Source organism: Hermetia illucens, chromosome 4, assembly GCF_905115235.1.
Source record: "Hermetia illucens chromosome 4, iHerIll2.2.curated.20191125, whole genome shotgun sequence".
NCBI classification, from domain to species: Eukaryota; Metazoa; Arthropoda; class Insecta; order Diptera; family Stratiomyidae; genus Hermetia; species Hermetia illucens.
In genome coordinates, this window is record NC_051852.1 from 128,053,738 (window position 1) to 128,076,800 (window position 23,063).

The 23,063-nt window shown below is 44.6% G+C and overlaps 1 protein-coding gene across 5 annotated transcripts in view; it reads left to right on the plus strand.

Annotated features, from left to right (window-relative positions):
- Positions 1-4,720: 4,720 nt before the first annotated feature.
- Positions 4,721-23,063, plus strand: part of LOC119654675 (GATA zinc finger domain-containing protein 14) — a 356,908-nt gene continuing 338,565 nt past the window's right edge. Inside the window, exons 1-2 of one of the 5 annotated variants that reach the window (XM_038060173.1) lie at positions 4,721-5,637; positions 5,784-6,023. In XM_038060173.1, coding sequence (XP_037916101.1) covers positions 6,022-6,023 — 2 coding nt within the window. In that variant the 5' untranslated portion in view covers positions 4,721-5,637; positions 5,784-6,021. Of the gene's footprint in view, positions 6,024-23,063 lie in introns of all 5 variants that reach the window. The other 4 variants (XM_038060174.1, XM_038060175.1, XM_038060176.1 and 1 more) reach the window with 4 other exon arrangements.

Here is a 23,063-nt window from a genome sequence, read left to right on the forward strand (position 1 = left end):
GTATACCAATGTTAACCTTGGATCCACTGCTTGACGTCCTAGTTTCTCCCTTCTTAGGTGTAATCACCTGGCTATCAGTATTTCGGAGATGTGCCTTCGCCTAATTAACCAGTTTGGGTGAGGTACGGAGTCCGCTTTATTAGTTTTAGTTTTTTATTTTTATTGCTGGTACTCATTCCGCTCAGATCCGTCGTGCAATAGCCCCCGCAGCACGGTGAGGTCTAACTTACTCACTGAGGCGACCAGGTATCAGTGAAACTCCGTCCGAATACAGTCAGTTACCCCCGACTGCAAACTATCCAATGGGCACGGTTCGCATGACACCCTGGATTGGGGGAGGTGTTTTTCGACTCCCCAACCTAGATCCGTAGCGTTTCGTTAATAGTAGGGTCACCTCGTACAGGGTGTGGCTATCACCACTCACCAATAACCTTGGTAGACGAGAGGCTAAAAGGAACCAAGGAAGCATGGACCAAGGTTGGCGGAAGGAAAAATATGACACAGAAAAGATTACGGCCCGAATTAATCGTCATCTCCAAAAAAGGGAATATGATTTACGCCGATATCCCCAGGAAGGTCAAATCCGATCCTGAGCTGATCGACCTTGGAGAAAACGACAGCCGAATCAGACGCTCCCAAAAAGGAGATTTGATGCTGGAGCTGAAAAAGTCTCCGGGCAAAACGGTGGAAAATTTCTTCGGCCAGTTGGAGAAGTCCTTAGGAGAAGGAGCTCAAGTACGGGCCAAAAAGCAGGAGATTTTCATACATTGTAAGGACGTTGACGGGGCTGGTCCGGTTTGAGGGGGTTTGAGGGGGATGCATTCATAGTGATGCTATTGGGAGGCAAAAACACCGGTGGTACGGCTACGAAAAAGGTAGAGCAAATGATGATACGCATAACGAGAGCATGCGAGGCTGCTATGCCGAGGCGACGAGTTTTCGCAAAAAGGCGCTCAAACTATTGGTGGAATGAAGAGATCGCGGTGTTACGGGATGCATGTTTTCGTGCTATAAGGATCTGCCAACGATCTAAAGGAAGACCGGACTTCGACGAGAAACGGCTAGTATATGTGAACCTTCGAGGTAGGCTTAAGCAGGCTATACGGACCACCAAGCGAGAATGCTTCAAGGAACTCTGCGCAGAGGCAGATCAAAGCTCTTGAGAGATGAGATGAGAGGGCGAACAGCACAACTGACCTGCTCGATATCGTGACGGCATTTTCCCCCCGGATAAAGGGGAGCGCAAACAACACAAGCAAGCATTGGACGTCTACACTATACCTGCGGCAACTGAAGAGGAACTTACGTAAACTTGCTGGAGAATTGGTGATAACGAAGCACCCGGTCTGGATGCTGTTCCCAATAGAGCTCCTAAACTCGCTGTTAAGACCAGACCCGACTGGTCTATCAGCGTGTTTGAAACATGCATGGTAGAAGGAGTTTTTCCCGATCGGTGGAAGAGGCAAAAACTAGTTTTGTTCCCGAAGCCGAATAAGCACCCAGGACATCCATCATCATACCGACCGATTTGCCTTATCGACACGGCAGGAAAGATGCTCGAAAGGGTCATCTACAACAGTCTGCTCCCTATCATCGAATATAAGGATGAACTATCGGAGCGACAATTTGGATTTTGTCAAGCCTACTCAACAATCGACGCCGTAGACGTTGTTTTGAAGCTGGCTCGAGACGCAATGTCGTCTAAAAAATGCTGTGCCGTGGTGACGTTGGACAGCAAATATGCGTTCAATTCCGTAAGTTGGGAGTGGACAAAAAGCTCACTGGCTAAAACGGATGTCCCTAGTTATTTGACTAAGCTCCTCGACGGTTACCTTTCGGAGAGGACAGTTTGGTACGACACGGATGTGGGATCCAAGCAGTACACCGTTACCGCAGGGGTACCACAGGGTTCTGTGTTGGGTCCTCTCCTGTGGAACGTCATATACAATGGGTCCTTGTCCTTCCCGTGCCAAAGGAAGCCATGATAATCGGTTTCGCAGATGATCTAGCTGTGGTTGTCGTCGCGAAACAACCTGAAGACGTTGAAATATACGCTAACGAAACCATTAGCGCCATAAAAACGTGGCTAGAGATGGTTCAGCTTGACCCTGCGGAACAAAAGACGGAGGCGGCCTTGATTACCAATCGTAAGAAAAGGAATACGGTTAATATTCGCGTTGGTAGGTTACGGCATCACTTCGAAACCGGTTATCAAATATCTAGGGGTGGCGATTGACGCTAAAATCAATTTGAAGGGACATCTGGACTATGCCTGCGAGAAAGCGGCAAATACCAGCGCATCATTAGCGCGGATGATGCTAAAATTGGAGGCCCAAGATACAGTCGCAGAATACTTGTGGCCGGACTGGTTCGCTCCACACTGTTATACGCGGCACCAGTTTGGGAGGAAGCACTAGCGTATGAGAGTAATCGTGGGAGGGTAAATATGACTTACCGCTTAGTGGCGCTAAGGGTGTGCAGCGCCTTTAGAACAATATCAGGCGAGGCAGCGTGTGTTATTGCGGGAATGATCCCGATAGACATTCTGGCAAATGAGACACGCCGCCTGTACGAGACAAGGAAAATGAATCCTCCTGAAAAGGATGCAGAATGCCGAAAGGCGGCAAGGCGAGGGTCGCTGGAGAAGTGGCAGAAACGGTGGGACGACTCGCAGAGGGGTCGCTGGACCCACACTTTGATTCCGCGTATTGAGGAGTGGAACCAGCGACGACACGGCGAGATTAACTACCATCTGACGCAATTTCTGTCAGGACATGGCGGTTACAGGAAGAACCTGCACCAATTCAGGCTGGATGATTCTCCCTTGTGTCCTGAATGTGGTTGCACACCTGAGGACCCGGAGCATGTTATGTTCCGCTGTCCACAATTTTTCTCAGAAAGGAGGAGTCTGGAAGACTCCCTGAAAACCAACCTAATCCCGCAGAACATCGTCGGGGAAATGTTGAAGTCGGAGGGAAACTGGTGTGCGGTAAACTCCGCAATCAAAAGAATACAGGAGGAACTTGGGAGAGCGGAGCGTGCAAGGAGGGTGCCAAGAACGGAAGGCTTGGTCGCTTAAGGCGCAGTCCACCCCGTGAAGTAATGCTTTGCGGCGGTCCCGCGGGGAAGGAAAAAGTAGAAAGTGGGGGCGGTTTTACTGGGTGAGAATCCCACATGCTGCTGCAACCTGGCGCGGCAGTGTCTTTGTAAGATTTCCACCTCCATCCATAAAAAAAGACGAGAGGCTTGGTTCCTGATAAGCTACACATCACCCTAGAGGAGAGGCTGCTCATTCTCAGAGAGAGAGAGGTTGGCCTCAGGGAGCTATGTTCCGCGTCAGTCTATCCTGCAGCGCACTGCTTGACCCCTACTTGCAGGTAGCGGGCCTCCTCTCTAGTTCTTTGTCGTTCTTTGTCATGCCATGGAATGTGGCCATATTGTTGTATATTTTCGAAATGATCAAGGAGATAAGGATTTAAAATTTATTCAAACAAAATCAACGTTCTCAATCAGGCAGGCGATCGTACTTCTCTTTTTGGTGTTAATGAACAGGCGATGATTTCACTATCGGACGAAAAAGTACGACAGCCTCCAAGTCAAATACCTGTGGACATGCTGATTAGATGGCATTCACCGAAACCACCTCGCCTAGCCAAGCCGTCGGGTGGATTGCATTAGAACCACGACAACTAATCATTTTGAATCCACCAATTAAATCTATCAAAGTGGATACTTTTGAAATGTTGTCAGCACATCCTCAAATCGAGCTGCCAGCAGTTGAACAGACAAGGACGTCTCTTGAACTCAGACGATTATACTGTCTCTGGAGTGTATCGCCTTACGAGACTCGACTAAATAAAGACTTGGGGAAGATGTTATCTACCTGAATTTACTAAATCGCCGAATTGCCTGCATCAATCACGCCTAAAGCCGAGTGTCCCTGGCATTAGTCCCTTATCACCCAGAAACGATTTCGTCAGCATAAACCAGCCGGAACCCATCAAATCCGCCCAAAAGCAACGCAACTGGCACAATTCGCTGCTGCGCTGGAATTCCGAGTGGTTTCTGCTTAATCGCGGATACAATTCCATCGAAGCTTATCAGCCACCGAGAAATAAAGTGATAACCGCTCTTTAGTTCCAGATAAAAGTTCGTAAAGATAAAAGAAATTGCTTGGGGCGCTTTCACCGTGCGCTCACTTAGAGCGAGAAATCCAGAGAACCCCACACGAGCCAACGCTCCAGCGGGAACGACGTCTTGCGGAAGAATGCACTGGAGATGCGTTTCGCTTACGTAACCCAACAAGTGCATCCAGCGAGATTGTGGACTACGCATGCCCTTCTCCGGTTTCACTCAATCGTCTGTCGTGCGATATTGCCGGGAATTCCACTCAAAGGGTGAAGATGCACCACAATACTCTCTCATGGGAGTTGCATCAGTCGCATGGGGAAGATATCGAAGACGCGATGCATCGGTTGTGTTGCAGGCGGTTGTGATGCACTTCCCATGAGAGAGGTACTAGTGAAGGGATGTTGCGTGCGAGTTCGGAGTCCGTTTGGGGTGGTGGACACCCGCCCGTTTGAGTGAAACTGGCGCCGGTCGGTGGATGTGCATTCACAGTGGGCGCCCGCTTTGCCTTGCGATGCACTGGGGGCCGGTGCTCCACTCACGCGGTGAGTGACTGTGAACCCTCAGGATTTGAGTTCTTTCGCGGGGCGTTTGAGTGGTGCGTGAATGCGGGCGCGACGGGGCTCGGTCTCCGCGTCCGCGGTTTGGAAAAAAACTCTTCTCGATTCAGTTTGGAATCACATTCGGTGGAGTTCACATCGACTGGAAACGGAAGGCACACGGCGCGCGTGAGGCTTTCGCTTTAACTGTTTACCGATTCTGGGCAGCAGGACACGACTATTGGCTCAACTTGGGCTTCCTTCGCAAGGGATTCAAGCATTTTCGCCATCCAAGCTGAATCTGGCTCCGTTGACTTTTGCGTTCAATTAGAGAAGACCTCGTGAAGGTGTCCTGCTGCAAGTAAGGGAGTCCCGAGCCGGCGTAGGGTAGTAGTGACGTCACCGCGCCGGGTCATTTCCGTTAAACGTTTGCAGCCGGCTCCGGCGATCTTCCTCCGATTTTCGGCAACCAGTTGTCCGTTACTTCGGTCTCATTCATACTTTCAAGCGTTTTTTCCTGATTTGATTGTGGTAAACAAAATTTTATGCACTTTGAACTCGTTCGTTATATCAAGCAATCGCAGTAAGCCCGCAGGGGTCGCAGGGGCGTCTGTTTGGAGAGGTTTTCCCGCGATCGCGATTCTGCGGTTGTCTGCGACTGCAGTGCGATAGGATCATAAAATCGTTTGCAATTATTGTTCTGCATTTGTGTCGTTTGCTTGCGGCGTGACCGCAGCCCGCAAAGAAGTTGATCGTCTGCCCTCGACCGTCGGTCGTACGTTGTCGTTCCGGCGGAAACTACCAAAGGCGGATGCGGTCGTTCTGCCCCCGAGTGAGCGGGAAAATTTGAATTGTGAATTACTTTGAATTTTCTAATTCGTTCCTTGAATTTCTCTGGATGCAGTAGAACAGGGAAATCTCCCTAATTTTTTTGTGCGTGCTGGCTTAGTGCAGTTTCTTCTGTTTGTTTGTATGAGATAAGTTTTGGCTTTTGTTCTTTTGTGTTTATAATTTTTGCATTTTCGAAAAAAGAGAAATGTTTTGAATTGTTTCGTGCAAATATTTCAAGTGATTTCTATTTTTTCTTCTGCTCTCCTTGCGTTTACCGGCGGAAAGGATGCTTAGCGTCTGTGTTTGCAAGATGATTCCGGAGGATTTTTAAAGAAAATCCTGTTGGTTAACGACTATCGCAAACAGTGAATTGCGTGCTGGAGTTTAACATTTTTCTGGAGCCTAGTTTGGTAAAAGTGTCATTTTCTGGATGAAATGTTCACATGGTGATCAGCTACCAAGCGGCCTAATGCGAATACGATTAAATACAAATAAATGGGTACAATGAGGCCAAATAAATACGATGTAAGTATATCACAAACAATTTTCTTTAGAACAGCAACTCGAAATAAAATAATATTGATCGTATTAATTTATAAATAATCTAACTGGGCAGATTTTGGGTCGCATAAACGTAGGCTCCAATGTTTCTTTCTATATAACGAAGTTCGCGCGTAACACTTGGTCTTAACTCCTCTGCGCAAATTTTTGGTAATAATCACGGAACATGGCTTAACAATCTCTCACTCCGTTCGCGTGAAGATAATAATACTGGGAAATGCGCATTCTGAAAGCTGTCATATCTTTAAGTCGACGTAGAAATATAGAAACCATTAATGTAAAACAGTCGCTTATGATCCAAGAATCAGCATAGCTGCTAACCAATCTTAAGTGAAGAGGGGTCATATCGCCTGGTGAATAAATGCCGAACACCCTGTGAATTTACTCTAATGGATGTTCAATGTTAAATCAACTTATCGTCACCGAAACCGTCACCCCATAATTGAGAGGGGGTGATTTTTTCTATAAGAGAGAATTGGATGCTAATGATGCGTTACAGAGTTCAAATAGGATAATCTCAACTAGAGAGAACGGTCCTCCAGTAATTGTAATAGCTCTCTTAACCTTGGATGAATTACAAAGCCATATATATTTAGTAAGTGCAGGATCACTAAAAACTAAAGCCAGTTTAGTTTATGTCCGCTAATGCATTAGTTTCATCATCAACGGAAAATGTTTTGCTTTCTTCATTTCAGTCCAGGTCGAGTCGAGAGGGTCTCAAGTCACCGTCCCCTTTTGCTTCTTTCCTATCGACTTCGATGTTTAGGCCAATCTTAATGAGTTCTGGTTAGCGTGAATTACATGACCGTACCATCGAAGATGTCTCTCTCGTAATTTCTATACGATGGACCCATTTCGTGTGTGATGATAGCGTATTATGCCACTGATCCAATATAACATTTTCATCTCCAGTAGCGCGAGGCGGCGTTTGTTGCCCCTTTAATAGTTGGCTAGCACTCAAAAAGATAGACCGCGAAAAGCGGTGAACCACGTGGGAAATTTTTCCATTTGAGACGTTTGTTGATGCGCCGATCACAAGGAAAGTCCATTTTGAGGGTTTAGTGTGAAACTGTCTTTTTTTTGGCGTTGGAAGGTGGAAAGGTTCAAAACCTATGCTGGCTTCTGTCACGCAGTTATGTGAGACTTCTACTCACTAAAACCACCTTCTTCTAATTCCACTCTCTCCACGGAACTCCTATAAAGTATCGCGTCGCGGGGCTGGATCAGCTTTTAACTGCGGCTCATTATGGTTCTCTCCCTTCCTTGTTTTCGTCGTAGTTCTTCTTGCCTAAGCTGTTGGTAAATAGCTTGCAGTTCCTTCGCAACCTGGTTCCAGGCATCCGTTGACTCCAGCATGAACTCCACAATGTTTTCAGGTGATAAACGCCTGTCGGCGATCGCTTCTATTCTTGTTCGGTGCGCGGTTAACCTGGGGCAATAAAATATGCCATGTTCCACATTCTCAACCACGTTACCACATGTTGGGCAGCATGGGGACTCGTCGTGACCAAATCGATGAAAATTAGCACGATAACCTCTATGTCCACTTAAGAATTGTGTTAACTCGTAGCTTAATTCCTCATGACTTCGTTCAAACCATCTTCGAATATCCGGAATGATGCGTAATGTCCAACGACCAGCTTGTGACTCGTTCCATCGTTTTTGCCACCTTTCAATAGACTCCCACCATGCCAGCTGCCGTCGAAATGTGCTAGACTCTCCAGCTGCATACATTCTGTCGTAGAGTCGCCGGCCTTCATTCACTAAGATGTCTATGGGAAGCATCCCTGCTAGTACATATGCTGCTTCTCCTGATGTTGTCCGATACGTACTGCATACCTGGAGTGCACTTAGCCGATACGACATCTCCAATTTTCGGCAGTTCGCTTTGTTATCCAGAACAGTTGTCCAAACTGGAGCTGCGTAGAGTAGCACGGAGCTGACTACCCTAGAACTTTGTCTTGGCCCACCAATGTTCGGAGGTATCCTCGAGATCGTTGCAGCGGTCTTTAGTTGCGGCGTCCTCAATGTGTCTTTTGAAGTTGAGTCTCCTGTCAATAATTACTCGTAAGTATTTGAGCGATGGTTGCGAGTAAATTGTTTTTTCGCCAACTTTGATTTTCACAGTTGTGTTCTTTCTTCTCTTGCTAATGAGAACTACTTCATGTTTAGTAAGTGAAAGGGCAGAATTTCTCAACCAGGGATTCATTTGCATTGATCTGGATCTCGTCTTGCTGCTTTGTAAACCATGTCTGTAAATCTGTCTGTCTGTCATATCCGACTTATTCGGAAACTGCTTGACTATCTCTATCGAGTTTCTTGCAAATGGCGGATATTGATGACTGGGACCAGTATGTTATCTACATAATATGGCAAAATTTATTGGATGCTATTTTGCCATTTATATTTAACATTATACATTGTACTGCAATTGCATACCTTTACGTATGGAGTGAACTCGAATGTCTGACTTTCGATAGGTATGAGCTCAGCACACAACTAACGCAGAAAGTGATATTAATTTAATAAATTGCTTTGGTTTTTCTGTCTCTATTTTATTACGAAATCAATGATGGATTGGGGTTTCATACTTGTCAGCGATAAGTGAAGTAGCAAAGTATTCAGGATCTGACACACTTTTCCAAACTAACTAGTGTAGCTACTAACAAGCGCATGTCTACGGTAGTTTCGTTTGAACTACATTTAGGTGCTAGTGGAAACTCAGGTGCGGTATCCTTTAGTTGCGGCAGAGGTATTAGATAAAATTTGCAGCCATCGGTCCGAATTTTGAGCCTGTAATCTGAATCAATTAACACCGTTGTGCTAGTCACCGAAAGGTTCTAATTATGGACCTACTTCTGCTGTTTGGGTTCATATTTAACCAATGACATTTCAGGTAGTAGCACAGTGCCACGTGTGTGAGGGATTCCTTGACCCTTTGAAAATGTGGTTTCGAGTAAAGCGGGACTGCAACAATATAGGATAGAGGGTATCATATAGAAGGGGCGATTGGATTGGTAGTTAGCCATTTCTATACCTACGGTGGCTACGGTGCTTTCTTATTTCTTTACTAAGACGGTTTCTACCGGTTCATAATCATTATTAGTTGCCTAACGATTGGTGCCCGGTCTGGGGTGCCTTAGTAAGGAAACGTCCTAATCCCCGGTATTGCTTCCTTATATGACGTGGCTGTGAATTAAATCAGTATTAAAGTCGCCTGATTCTGGTCGTAGCAGAATTTTTCGGTTTTTGTTGTTTAAAACCGGTTGGAGTCCTGGACGAAACCATCGATTTTCAGTTTCGAAAAATTTAGCGCTCTAAATGAGGAGACCCTCGGCCAGAAAAAAAGTGAGAAAGCGCTTTTCCCGGCTTCCTTTATTCGTTCCAAATTGATTCTCCGCTTGATAGAATTTCCGATTGCTATATTGCCCGGTATGTAAGCTAGTACTACCGACTCATTCTCGACTCGGACCAAAGATGCTTCTAGGCGTATCAATGATACTAACTCCCAGTTATCAGTTTATTCAAGTCGTCTGATAGCTGCTATTGTAGTATCCATTTCCCCTTATGGGTGTTAAAGAGGACTTCGTTCTAACTCGCTTCAGTGGTTACTCTTACCTGATTATGACAGAGGGTTTGCAGGATTGCTCGAATCCGGGACAAACTACCACATCGGTCCCTTTACATGTTCTTACATTCGGGAAACGTTCGATGAACTCATGGTCACTTTAACTGACAGCAATTCTTACCCCGTAGATCAACAGCCACTTCGTATGCTTATTGGACGATGTGTTGTATTGGCAAATTTATGTTAGCAGTGGTTTTCAAAGTGGATAACACCCGATAGACTTCATTTCGTTGACTGACTAGGAAGCACACTGCGATCAAATCGTTTACTGAAAAGCAAGACTGCATAGTATAATGGCCCTTTCGTAGGGATCGGTCCTTGTTTAGCTCCCACTGGACAGGGTGTTGGTTAGCTTAGGGTGCACGCTCTACGAGGTAATGCGGAAATTGTTTGATATTTTTATTTGTCGAGTCCGCCGTTGTATTTGCAATCCAGTCCCACCCTCCTTCCGTAGCTTTTTAACAGGCAGTTTTTCCAGGTAAGGCAATCACACCTCTCTTCACTCGCTCTTCACCTAGATGACGAGTTGCTACTGTTCTTAATGATTTTAGACGCTGGAGACTCACCTTCATTTATCTCCGTTTGCAATTTTTTGGTTAAGGAAGAAGGCCTTTCTAACGATCCTCATGCGAAAGTGGAGACCGGAACTGGTAGCAGAGCTGATTATGTTGGAGGAGCAGGCGTTACTAAGGTTTCCGTCGTGAGTACCAAATCTTACTTTTGCCCTGAGAACTACACTGCAACTTGGTTACCTTTTGATATTTGACATGTACAAGTCACCTACATGTCAGTATCACATCCGGTAGATTTAAAAAATAGAGTTCTTATTACATTTCGTGTTATTTCCTTGTTGAAATCATCAACGGCGCAACAACCGGTATCCGGTCTAGGCCTGCCTTAATAAGGAACTCCAGACATCCCGGTTTTGCGCCGAGGTCTACCAATTCGATATTCCTAAAAGTTGTCTGTCATCCTAACCTACGCCATCGCTCTATCTTAGGCAGGGTCTGTCGTCTTCTTTTTCTACCATAGATATTGCCGTTATAGACTTTCCGCGCTGGATGATCCTTATCCATACGGATTAAGTGACCCGCCCACCGTAACCTATTGAGCAGGGTTTTATCCATAACTGGGCATGGTATCACTCATAGATTTCGTCGTTATGTTGGCTACAGAATAGTCCATCCTCACTGGTTTATGAAAACATACATATATTTTCTACAATAAAAAATTTTCGAATGTGATACGCGCATTTTCGAAAGTTAAAACACGAGATACATGTCATTGGTCATTGGCCAGTTCTGTGATCTTGTCGTTTGAATCACGAAATTAGAACCTAATCGTCATTAGTATCCTTGATTTATCCTGGAAATTTATGTCCTGAATTTCCGGTGGGAAAGCTATTCCTTTTTACGAGGCTCGTCCGGAAAGCAAACGTATTAAATTTGTGCAGGCATAAAAAAAATTGCTTAGAAAAGGTCACATAATTACATTTGCCCACAGCTTTTTTTAAGATCATCTTATTCCTTTCGATGCAGGCAGTGAGCCGAGCTGTCAATTTTTAGATGCCTGCCTTAAAAGGGTCTCCCGCCAGCTCCTTCGGCCACTTCTTTACCTCTCCGTCCAGAAAACCTTTTGTGATCCATGTGCTCCTTCATGTAGGTGAATAGATGGTAACCTGAAGGCGCCATGTCAGGGGAATGTGGTGTGAGGTCTGGCATTGTCAAGCAGCAGGCCAACTTCCTTTGTCAGTATGCTCGTCCTTTTATTCTGAATGGTCCTTTCCTTTTTTTTGAGTTCCATAGATTTTGCCACCTTGATCAAACCCCTTAGCCATGAATTGAATTTTTCGGCGAAGGATGAAAAGGTATAAAGCCACTTTTGAGATTGTCTTCTGATTTCAGGTGTGTAGTAGGAAATTCAAGTTTCATCTCCAGAAACAACGGAACGAATCGAAAATTGTTGCCTTCAAGTTTGTAGCGGCCCAAAGACGGGTTGAAGGCCTGTATTTAATTAAGGTTTTGTTGTTCTGTCAGCTGCTGTGGGAACCAGCTTGCAGAAAGTCTTTGATATCCGAGGGTCTTCTGCCGCAATAGAAGGTCTTACCTGTGTCCTTCATGCACGGAAATACGTCCGCTTTTAAACTCCCCTTGTACACATTTGCACAATTTATAACTCCACCACCATAAACACATCATTAAGAACCTCAACTGGAATTCTCTATTTACACCGAGAGGGTAGCTGCTTGGATTTCGCACTTGGCGGAAGACTGGATCGACCTTTTCCGAAACAGTGCTCTTGGCTCAAGAGTTTTTAACATATGGTACTAACCTCAATTTGGTCTCGATTTGAATGGGGAGTCAGGCTACATGACAGTTTTGCCAAAATATTGGAAAACGATTCTTTATGGCCACTGCTTTCTGGACGTCCTCCCTGCTGATGCCCTTTTGGGTAAAATTCTGGAAAGAACTTGATTTTAGTGGGCTGGAAAAATCTCTGCTTTTCAAAAATCAGCCTCTGACTTTACGTTCGAACATGATTCAATCATCTCAAAAATAGATGTCCAAGAAAGATGCGAACTGATAGTTTGGGAGTACAGCTCACTTCTTTTCCATATCGGTTTCTTTCTATGCATCCAAAGGCTGAGTGTTGTGTGTGGAATCTAGCGGAGTACGAACTATTTGTATACGATTTCTTCCACAGAATTGAAGCACTAATATGACTTCGGAGATTAGTCGGAAGAATTATATTTTATTAGAGTATTCTCTGGTTAGATGGTTAGATTGTAAAGACGTTACCCTTCTGTCGCCACAATATCAATTGGTATGATTCCTGCTATCACGCAGGCCACTTCGTCAAATAATGTTCGATGAGCACAACTTTTTGGAGTGAACTTAGTTAGATGCACGAGAGTTCTTCGTCACTCCGTGGATAAAACGATGGCCACAACAGTAGGGAGATCTAGTACTCCGCTATACATGATTATTCACAATAGTTAGCTTAGGCCGGTTTTGTGGGACACGCATGTCGTTCGATATGATTGCGGTCCTTTCTCTGAATCGCAGCACTAAAGCCTATCGATTAAGATGTTAACAATGATACATACCAGGCACTTCGTCCGCCCAGTTTAATTAGGGACTCTAGTAGCAGTCTAGTAGGAATTTAAGGCACCCTTTATACTGCACAGTATCTATCCTTTTCGAGTTAGCTTCCATTGAGTATAGACCTCCTCCTTCGAAATCCGAACTGATTCTCAGAGGGATCACCTTCCTTCTCGGCCATTGGAAGTAATCCATTAGACATTATCTGTTCGAATAATTTCCTAGTATTATTTTGAAGGCGTATCACCTCTTGGGAAATTTCCCCAAGACATGCGGTAAATGTTCAGAAAATATATTTGGGGCTATTTCAACTGCTGTCTCAAAAGTTTTGTTGAAGATGCTAGCCAAAGCTAGTCGTTTGAGCGCTACGATCCCGCACCTGTCATTATAGAAAAATTCACGCGTCTGTACTAGTGCGTGGGTTCGCACCGGATCTTTTCGTTATTTTTTCTATGGCTCAATTTCTTCATGCCCATGTGGCTGCCTTTCCGCTAGTTTCTGTAACCCAAACTAAACTGTGTCGATGTTTGCACTATTGGAAACGGTGGTAACGTCGATTTTGTTTTCTATTACGGTCTGAGATGGCAGATCCCAAATCGCTTAGCTATGGTTCTGGTTTAGCTACAAGAACCTCATTTGGGAGTAGTGTTGCATAGTGTTGATCTTCTTCCTAAACACAGGATATGTGCTGTTGCCTACGATGTGGGCGGTTACGATATAATTAATGGGTCTTTATTCATAACCCTTAGTAATGTGAGCTTTCTTTCTACATATTCAGAACAGCTCGGGCCTGTCACGTACCCTAGTATTTGCCATTTGCCTATATTCCAAGCACTTAAAGCGTCTTTAAGAGATATCCGCTCTCGCAGTCAGCAGGCAACACAAGCAACCCGGACTTTCTGGCAGTGATAGTTCTTTTCGCCGCTTTAAGGGTTAGATTCAAGTCACCTTTTTGCGTTCCTTTGATATGGTTTCTTTTTTAACCTAGGTCTTTGCTGTCGGGAATCGCACAACCATTGTATTTTACCTAAATAGATCACTTGGAATAAATACAACTAAGGACATCTCACTGCCACTCTGCTAGTGGAAAGCCCCCGGATGTCGCTGCATCTTCCAACTTTAGGATATCATCATTATCAACGGAGAAGACAAGACCCAAATGGATACACTAATCGAGCTTGTAATCAGCGGCATATCCACTGAGCGGCAAGTAGATGTACAGCAAGGTGCCGCAAACCTGCAAAGACACAAAAACATTTGATTTCGTGTCTGATGTTTGATTTCGAAGTCATTGTAACTAAGATCCAATCAACCACTTTTCGTTGAAGATATTTGATACAGCATTCATTACCGGCTATCGAAAATGGTACCTGGAGTGCTAAAGGAAATATTTCATGTCAATTGCGTACTGTCAATTGAGTACTGGGTGGAAAGTTCCTCCATTCTGTGCTCCAAAGACGTCACTTAATCCATCGCCTATTGATCCCATGACCTTTCCCAATGGTCTCTTATTGTCAAGCAAATTCGCAGATAATAAACTTTTGGCGATATTTTTTTCTTTTACTAAATATACAAGTGTCAGAACGGCTGCGATAAAAAGAAACTAAAATCCTGATTTTCTGATTTACATTTAATCTTCTCACACGTTTTCCTTTTTTAAAGTTTTGTTGAAAAGAAAACGTTATTAAAATGTCCGTCTGTCACACGCACTTTGTCATAAACCGTTACACCTACTGACATAAACGGGGGAGTGAGGGGTGATAAAGCGTCACTTAAATTAAGGGGCTATTCTTAGAAACTACCCAGAAAGTATGAAAAAAATTATGATGATGCGTCTATATGACATCTAGGTCCCGATATCTGTTCAAACAAAGTTAAAGATTGTATATAAATCATATTTTTAAAATTTAATAGGAGCCTTTTTAAGTTCATCCTAGACTCGTAAAATTGCGTTAATATAGGCTTAAATATCAAGCAACATTCTGAAAATTTTGGTGGAAATCCTACTATTATTAACAAAGTTACAGTAGGTCAAAGTTGTCTCTATTGGGTCAAATTGGTACTCCCTAGCAAATAAAATGTTAGCACCATACCGAACTTAATATTGGGTACATTCAAAGTATATAAGTATACTACGAGCTTCGTTTAAATAAAACCATTTTGTATTCAAATATTATTACATAAAAGATCAACAAAACTTTCGGTTTCTGACTTGTTTTCGCCTGCTCGTTCCAAAAATAAACCTGTGTTCGCGTTACTTCCTCTCCGCTCTTGCTCCAGTCAGGTGATTTGCCGGTCCATCCTAGATCAGCCCAATATCCCGCTAATTTTTGGCTCAATGTACCTGGAATTCATCATTAGCTGGGAAGCCAACAAAAGTGGCTTCGCGGCTGTACTTAGGCAGCATTCTTTTAATGCTTTGCAGTCAGCCTCCAATGAACGGGCCTCTGCTAACAGTGAAAATAATATTTCAACTTGCTCCGATCCCACTAGCCAGAAACTAGCTCTAGAAATGCCGAGTCATGCAACGCGTGGTGAGAATATAAGTTGTCAGTACTTCCGAAGTTTTATTCCCGTATTGTCATGATTTGTCGAATTAGAGCTGATTTTCTTGTTTTCCTTATTCAAACTTTCTCTGCTGCAGATCTGAAAAAGTTACTTTGGGTGTCTATTTCGTGATGCTGATACCATCATCGTATGTTACCAGCCCGGGTTGATTTTACTTGTTACGTCCCTTCTGTGTCGGTGGGAATTTTTCCTAGGACATGCTATATGGGAGAGGTTGGAAGCGAGACCTGCTCCTTGAATTTTGACCTGGTTTTCTGTGTTGCTCCTGGTTAGTGTCGTCCTTTATATCAATTCCGGTATGATTTCAAAGCCGTGCTGGACATTCTAAATTTAAGTACGGTGGTGGGACTCTGGAGAGTCCTCCTCTCCCTCTTGCCACACTAATAGCAATGTGCTTTTGCACTTTGGAAAGTTGGGTAGTAGCAGACGCGAATCCAGTGTTGGGTTGCTTCTGGCGGCTACCACAAACCGGCTTGTCTTGAGCTGGTAGCCGGTTTCTGACAGACTTTTAATAGCAAGATTCCGGTACAGGCTAAGGAGAATTACAATTGTACAGTGCTATGCACCAACGGAGATTTATGATATAGTGGAGAAGGATGCTTTCTACGAGTAGTTACGCGCAGTTCAGGGGAGGCTTCCTAAAGGTGAAATTTTGCTTGTGATGCGTGATCTGATGCCAAGGTGGGCTCTGGTCACACTTTGCTTGGACATGGCTGAAGCACAGTCTTGGCACTCGTAACGGTAAAGGTGGAAGGTTTCACCGCCTCATCATTAATAATAACCATTGCCGCAACAATCCAATTGAACTTGGGCCTTGAAGTGTGTTAGAGCACTTCATTCAAGACCGTGACGGTACACTATAGGGTTATAATACCCTATAGTAGGCAATGTGAACCGCATAGTGCTCGCCAGAGATTATCACCCTGATTTGATTCAGGTACTCATTCACAATTGAGTTGACTGGTATCCGAAGTTAAATTACGATCAAAATCCCATTGCCACCAGTGAGATTTGAACCGCGACCTTTCACTCAGCTATCTGGACACACCTCATCATTCATGGCATCTGTTCGAGAACAAAGCTTGCCACTAGGTCAGTTGGGTTTCAGCTGACCGACACCGTACGAACGATCAGAGTGACCACTTTGTGATTAGCAAAAGAGCAAAAAGGAGTGGTCGTGCGTAAGAAGAGAGGAGCTGACATCGGCCTGGGAGGGGATCACCATCTCATGGTCATTTACTTTCACTTGCGTAAGCGACTTCTAGCAGAGTTGGAGAGCTGTGAGCTTCCAAATTCAATATTGACTGCTTGTATGATCCTGCTGTCGCTCAACAGGGGTGAGACTTTTCGCAGATAGTGGAACATGGGGATGATCGTAAAAACTCAAAAGAAGGGTATCCGTTCTGAATGTGACAATTCGAGAGTTATTTGCGTGCTTCCTGCCGTCGAAAAGATAATGGCCAAAATAAGCCTGGGACGCATCTCTGGCTTTCCTTTTGATTGTGTTGCTCTTCGTGTCTCCCCGCCCAACTTCCTCCCGTTCATTGTTTCTTGTGTTTATGTCCCCTGTGCTAGCCCTTCTCACCTGTATGAAGAATTGTTTGACAGTTTGTCTGAACTCCTTACCGCCAGATTCCCTTCCCTCCCTTTCTTCCTTTGTGGAGATTTCAACCTCCCCATGCTCAACTGGCCTAATCATCCTAGTCTTCCAATTCCTTCCAACAACCTCTCCCATTCTTCCCTCCCACTTTCTTCCTTTATGTATACTTGCTCTGCCCTGAATTTCAACACCACCAAAAACTCCTTGGGTTGCACTCTCGATCTCTTCCTTTCCAACCTCCCCGAGCGCCACCTATCTTTATTTCCTGGCACATCCCCGTATGTAAAAACCGACGCTCACCATCCCGCGGTTGAATTTGAAGCGGAGCTCCCTCGTTCAAAACCCAAAACCAAGCGTAAACCCACTAAGTTCAACTTCCGCAAAGCCAATTTTGACGGTCTGAACTCAGCTTTAGCGTCTTTCAACTGGATTCATTTATTAAGTAATTCATCGTGTGATCAAGCTCTTAACACCTTCTACAATATCCTCTCTGATCTCCTCTCCTGTTATGTCCCTTCTTCCCCTCCCTGCCTACGTTCTTTCCCAACTTGGTTCACAACGGAACTTCATATTAACATGCGCTTGAAACATACACTGAGGAAGAAGTTTCGGGCTTCTAAAAATGACGCCGACCTTGCTCACTTTAAAGCTATACGATCCACTGTGAAGTCAATGGTCAGAAAGGCGCGTAAAAGGTACCTCTTGAGCGTCGAAGCCGCCCTTGCCCGCGGTAACTTAAAACTCTTTTGGTCTCACGCTCGCAACTCTCGTAATCCAACTCATTCTGTCCCTTCTTCTATCAGCTTCGCTGACTCCACTGCCAACTCCCCACAACAATCCTGCGACCTTCTCTGCACCTACTTCTCTTCAGTGTTTTCTCCCTCGAGCCCTTCACCCTCTACACCTTTCATAACCACAGACTCCTCCGAATCACTAGCCATTCCTCTCCTTTCGCCTTCCTTGGTTGAGTTCCTCATTGGTAACCTTGACCCCAATGTCGGACTTGGCCCCGATGGGCTTCCTAATCTCTTCCTCCTTAACTGTAGAAAACACATTTCCCTCCCCCTGTGTATAATCTACAACAAAAGTCTAGACGAATGCTACTTTCCCCGTCTCTGAAAAGAGGCCCTTATCATTCCTATCCTCAAGAGCGGAGACCCTTCCCTTGCTGTGAACTACCGCCCCATTTCCCCTCTCTCCTCTTGCTCCAAAATCCTAGAAAGATACGTCAACGACTGGTTGACCGCGCACTTCGGTCACCTCATTGTCAAAGAGCAGCATGGTTTCGTGAAACATAGATCAACGGCTTCAAATCTTCTGGTCTTTACCAACTTTGTTGCTAAACGCTTGAATTCACGACAGGAGGTACATGCTGTTTATACTGATTTCTCCAAAGCCTTTAACACCGTTGACCATAACATTCTCCTCTCTAAACTTTCTTCGCTAGAGTTCCCTCCCTCAGTCATCTCCTGGCTTTCCTCCTATCTCTCATACCGTTCATGCAAAGTTTCTTTTCATGGTCACTCATCTCGTTCCTTCTCTCCTTCCTCTGGTGTTCCCCAAGGCTCTATACTTGGCCCGCTACTCTTCCTGTTTTTTATCAACGACCTCGCCTCCATCCTCACCTGTCCGTATTTGCTTTACGCAGACGACCTTAAATTGTTTGCCTCCGTTTCCTCTCCATTGGACTGTGCTCTCTTACAATCCAACCTTGATAATTTAGCCCGTTGGTGTTCGGTCAACAAGCTAAGACTGAATGTCAACAAATGCCACTGGATGCGCTATTCCCTGAAACCCTCCCCATCATCCTTTTCCTATTCTCTCAGTGGTCAACCCCTCTCACTACTGACCTCCTTCAAAGACCTGGGTGTAATATTCGACGATAAACTTCGTTTCAATTCCCACTTCGTTGACATCATCAATAGAGCTTCCAAAATGTCTGGTTTTATCCTACGTTCTTCGTCCGACTTTACCTCAATCCAGCCCTCCTTAACGCTCTTCAATTGCCTTGTCAAAAACATCCTTGAATACTGCTCTGTAGTCTGGTCCCCCTACCGCATCCGTGACGGCCGCGCTCTTGAAGCTGTACAACGCAAATTCACCCGGACCCTCTTTTACAAAAAGAACCTTCCACGGGTTGATTATCCGTCACGACTCCGCACCTTCAATCTCCCCTCCCTACAGCAACGCCGTATTTTCCTTGATATGTGTACTCTTTTCAAACTCTGCAATGGTCTGATGGACTGCTCCGCCAACTCGGATATTACTCTCCGTATCGCCTCGTCTCATGACACACGTAATGCGGACATTTTTGATGTGCCCTTCGCCGAGCTCGAGATTTACTTTCACTCTCCGTTCCCGAGGTTTTGCCGGTCGTACAATGCCCTACAGATTGGTTCATTTGACTCTATGTCCCTCTCTAGCTTTAAGCGCAAAATATGTCATTTACTTGCTCCTCCCTCTGAGGACAATATGTAATAAGAAATTTGCTTTCTGTGTATTGTCCTCATTAAATAAATAAATAAATAAATAAGAGCATCTCGGAATTTTGATCGACAGAGAACAGGCTGGTTTCCCTTCTGGCTCCTCCTGCATTGACCACATCAGTACCTTACGGATCATTCTGGACCAGTGTGTGGAGTTTAGATCTTTACTTCACCTGCTCTTCATCAATTTTAAGAAATGTTTCGACAACGTGCAAAGCGAGTGCATCTGGTGTGCTTTACTAATAGCTACTATTAGAGCAACATATGATGGCGCAAAATGTCGCGTGCTACTCCAGGGTAAAATCTCAATGGAATTCGAGGTCAAAAGCGGAGTCTGCCAGGGTAGCCTATTGTTCCTGATATTATTTCTTCTTGTTGTCGGTAACCATGAAGACATGGTGCCTTTCCCGGAAGACGTGGAGAAATTCAATAGATTATGATATTTTTCCTCAAGCACCTTGAGTACGGTAATGACATCTGTTTGCTCTCTCACCGGGTCACGAACCTTTGCCAAATGGCTCTTCATTTCGAAAGAGAACCTAGTATAGTAGAACAAACACCAACAAAAACCAAAGTTCTCAGTCTGACAGCCATCGTATTATGCCTATCTACATTAATAGGTAGAACATTGATCGCGTCGACCAGTTTGTGTATCTAGGAAGCACGATTTCTGCTGATGGTGGCACTGAACTGGATGTTGCCCGACGCATTGACAGTGGAAGATCCGCGGTCGCTGCCTTGTCTAAAATCTGGAAATGTAGTTATATCAATACCAAAATCAAGGTAAGACTGCTCCTTCCTAGTGATTTTCCTGTGTTGCTATATGGGAGTAATATATGGACTGTCATTAGAAGGCTCCAAGTCTGCGTCGTATTATCGACTACTTTTGTTTGATGCTATTAACAATGAAGAACCTGGGCGTCGCACAAGTCTGGTGCCCGTACGCGTCTCGGGAAATCGTGGAGGAAGCTGAAGCGCATTTGAAGTAGCCGCGTACGATGCCGCTCGATGGCTGTCGTTGACGCCCTATACCCCAGCAAGGAGTAAACAGTAATCATGAATTCCCAGCATTTCTCAAGCCCCTGATTTACTGAGCACAGTTTATCACCGTTAAACTGCCTTATGCCATTTTCGTACTAACTAGTGCATTGATGGAGTAATTCCGCATTGGACGCCTATTACATTTGACGTGCTCTTGGGTACCCTTTTGGATTCATGACTTCAGTATCAAAGATGATGAAAATGAAATTACAAGAAAAAAACACAAAAACGGAATAAAAGACATCAATAAGAAAGGAGAGAGGAGTCCTGATGCCGACCGATCATATGTTTCCCAGATTCGTCTGTCGTAATCACCGAAAGAGAAGACAAGTGGCCATGAGTCTTTTCAGATTACAGACCTAATAATCTTCACCGACGGGTCAGTCATGGAGGATGGATCGGGCACAGGGGTGTTCTCGGAGAATCCGATTATAGAATTGGCCCGACCCCTCGGAAAAATGGCAACCATATTCCAGATGGAGATATATGCCATTTCATTGGCAGCAGAAAAGTGGAGGAGTCGCACTATTCGAATCTGTTCCGACAGTCGGGCGGCATTATCAGGGCTAAATGGCAAAGACATATCAAGCCAGTTGGTGTGGAGTTGTCATCAGGTGTTACTGAAACTTGGCCGACTGAACGAAACATTCCTGATGTTTGGGGGGGCACTCTAACATCGCCGGTAATGAGGAAGCTGACAGACTGGCTCGCCGAGGGTTTGGGTCCACAATGGTGGGCCAGACCCAGCTCTTGGAATCCGACTAACTACTGTCAAGTCTACTCTGAAGGGTGAAATTGCACGGATTCACGCAACGGAGTGGAGAAATTTGGACTCTTGCCGGCAAGCGAAAATCTTTATGAGGCAGCCTAGAGCCACTAGAGCGGCATTTTTGTTGTCCCTTAAGAAGTGGGACATTGAAACCCTAGTAGGGCTTTTAACGGGACACTGCACCTTAAACAACCATATGGAAGAGATTGGCGTAGTGGTTTCGGCTACGTGCAGCCAATGTGAGGAGGAGGAGGAGACGGCCCTGCACTTTTTAAGTAGCTGCCCGGCATCCTCAGATCTCAGACGAAGACACCTTGGTAAGGTTTTCTTCAATGAAGAATCTGCACACTCTCTGCCTCTGGAAAATGTTCTCAGATTCGCTAAAGCCTACGAACACCGTAGGCGGGAAGCCATTGAATAGGCAATTTACGGGGATAGTACAATGGGCCTAACAATGACCTGAGTCCTCAATATCGTTGGTCCACAAAGGGGTCAATAGATACATATCTCTTTGAGGCTATTAAATACTCAATCCGAATCGCTTCCTGTGTTTAAGAAAGCTGTTTGAATTCTGTAAACATTAATTACAACTCCTCTGTTTTGTTGAATGGTTGAGAGTTCAACAAGCTACTGCTAAAGACTTGTTCAATGTAATATCAAAACTGCAACCAGAATGTGGGTGTTCCTCCATAAGTGTTTTGTAAACATCACTAAGTGGATGCATTGTATCAAAATTTACAGTAGAATGCGGGGACAACTTTCTTTCCAATTCTACGAGCATCATACCTAATCCCTCCAAGGTACTTCCGTTTCAAAGTAATACCAGTGTTCCTAAATGCCAGATGTTAACATCTAAAACAAACACGGAAAATTAGGCTAATCTTATTAAGAACCAAACAAAGCGCATCTCCAAACACTCTCAGAAAGCCCACCTGAAACTCTTGGCCCCGTGTCGTTTTGAACTTGGGGAGCTATTTAACCATGATTTCGTCTAGCTTAGGAATTTCCTAGAATTTACTGCACCTCAAGAATGTTAATTAGAAAAGTAGTCATAAATGTAGCATTTTTCTATTGCATCTCATCTCCATACTTGAACTTTAGACCGGTGGCGGCAGTCGCGATTGCATAACGAAATAGCATCTCCGTAGAACGAGGTGTGCGATGCAGGTGAAACTCGCGGTTGCCCCTCTGGAGTCAAGTTGCAGTGTCATTTTCAACCAACTTTTACAATAACATGGCGCCAACAAGTGAAACTTTTTGAAAATTTGTTTTCAGAGAGATTTGGTCAGTGGCTCCAAACTTTTGGATGATACTCATATGCATGGGTAAGATTGGGTAATGTGGTTTAGATAAGGATCTGACTCTAATATTGCGTCGTTTTCGACTACTTAGGAGACAATCGTTTTCTGTCTGAATTTAGAAACAGAGGCTGGTGAACTACCCACAAACAGGAACTGCTTGAAGTGAAAAATGCGTCTATTAGGGTTTTTTGGAGGATTGGATACATTTTGACCCTAAGAGGGCGGCGGATTAGCCTAAAAGCAAAACTTAGTCTGTTTCTTTTGGCTCTGAGCGAAAGGTTAAGAAACAGCTCCTCCTATAATCAGTGATTTCCAACTCTGGTGAGCTCTATCCAGTGGAGGGTCCATTGTTTGGCGTGATTTTAATTGGTCCTTATCATGCTTAAAAAAAGTGTTTCATCCTACTTCTAATTGAACTAAAAATATCTCTAACAGGAGACGTTCCTTTTGCCCATAAATACCTTTGATATGGAAATCACAGCGCCATCAAAATGCACTTTTCCCCAATGC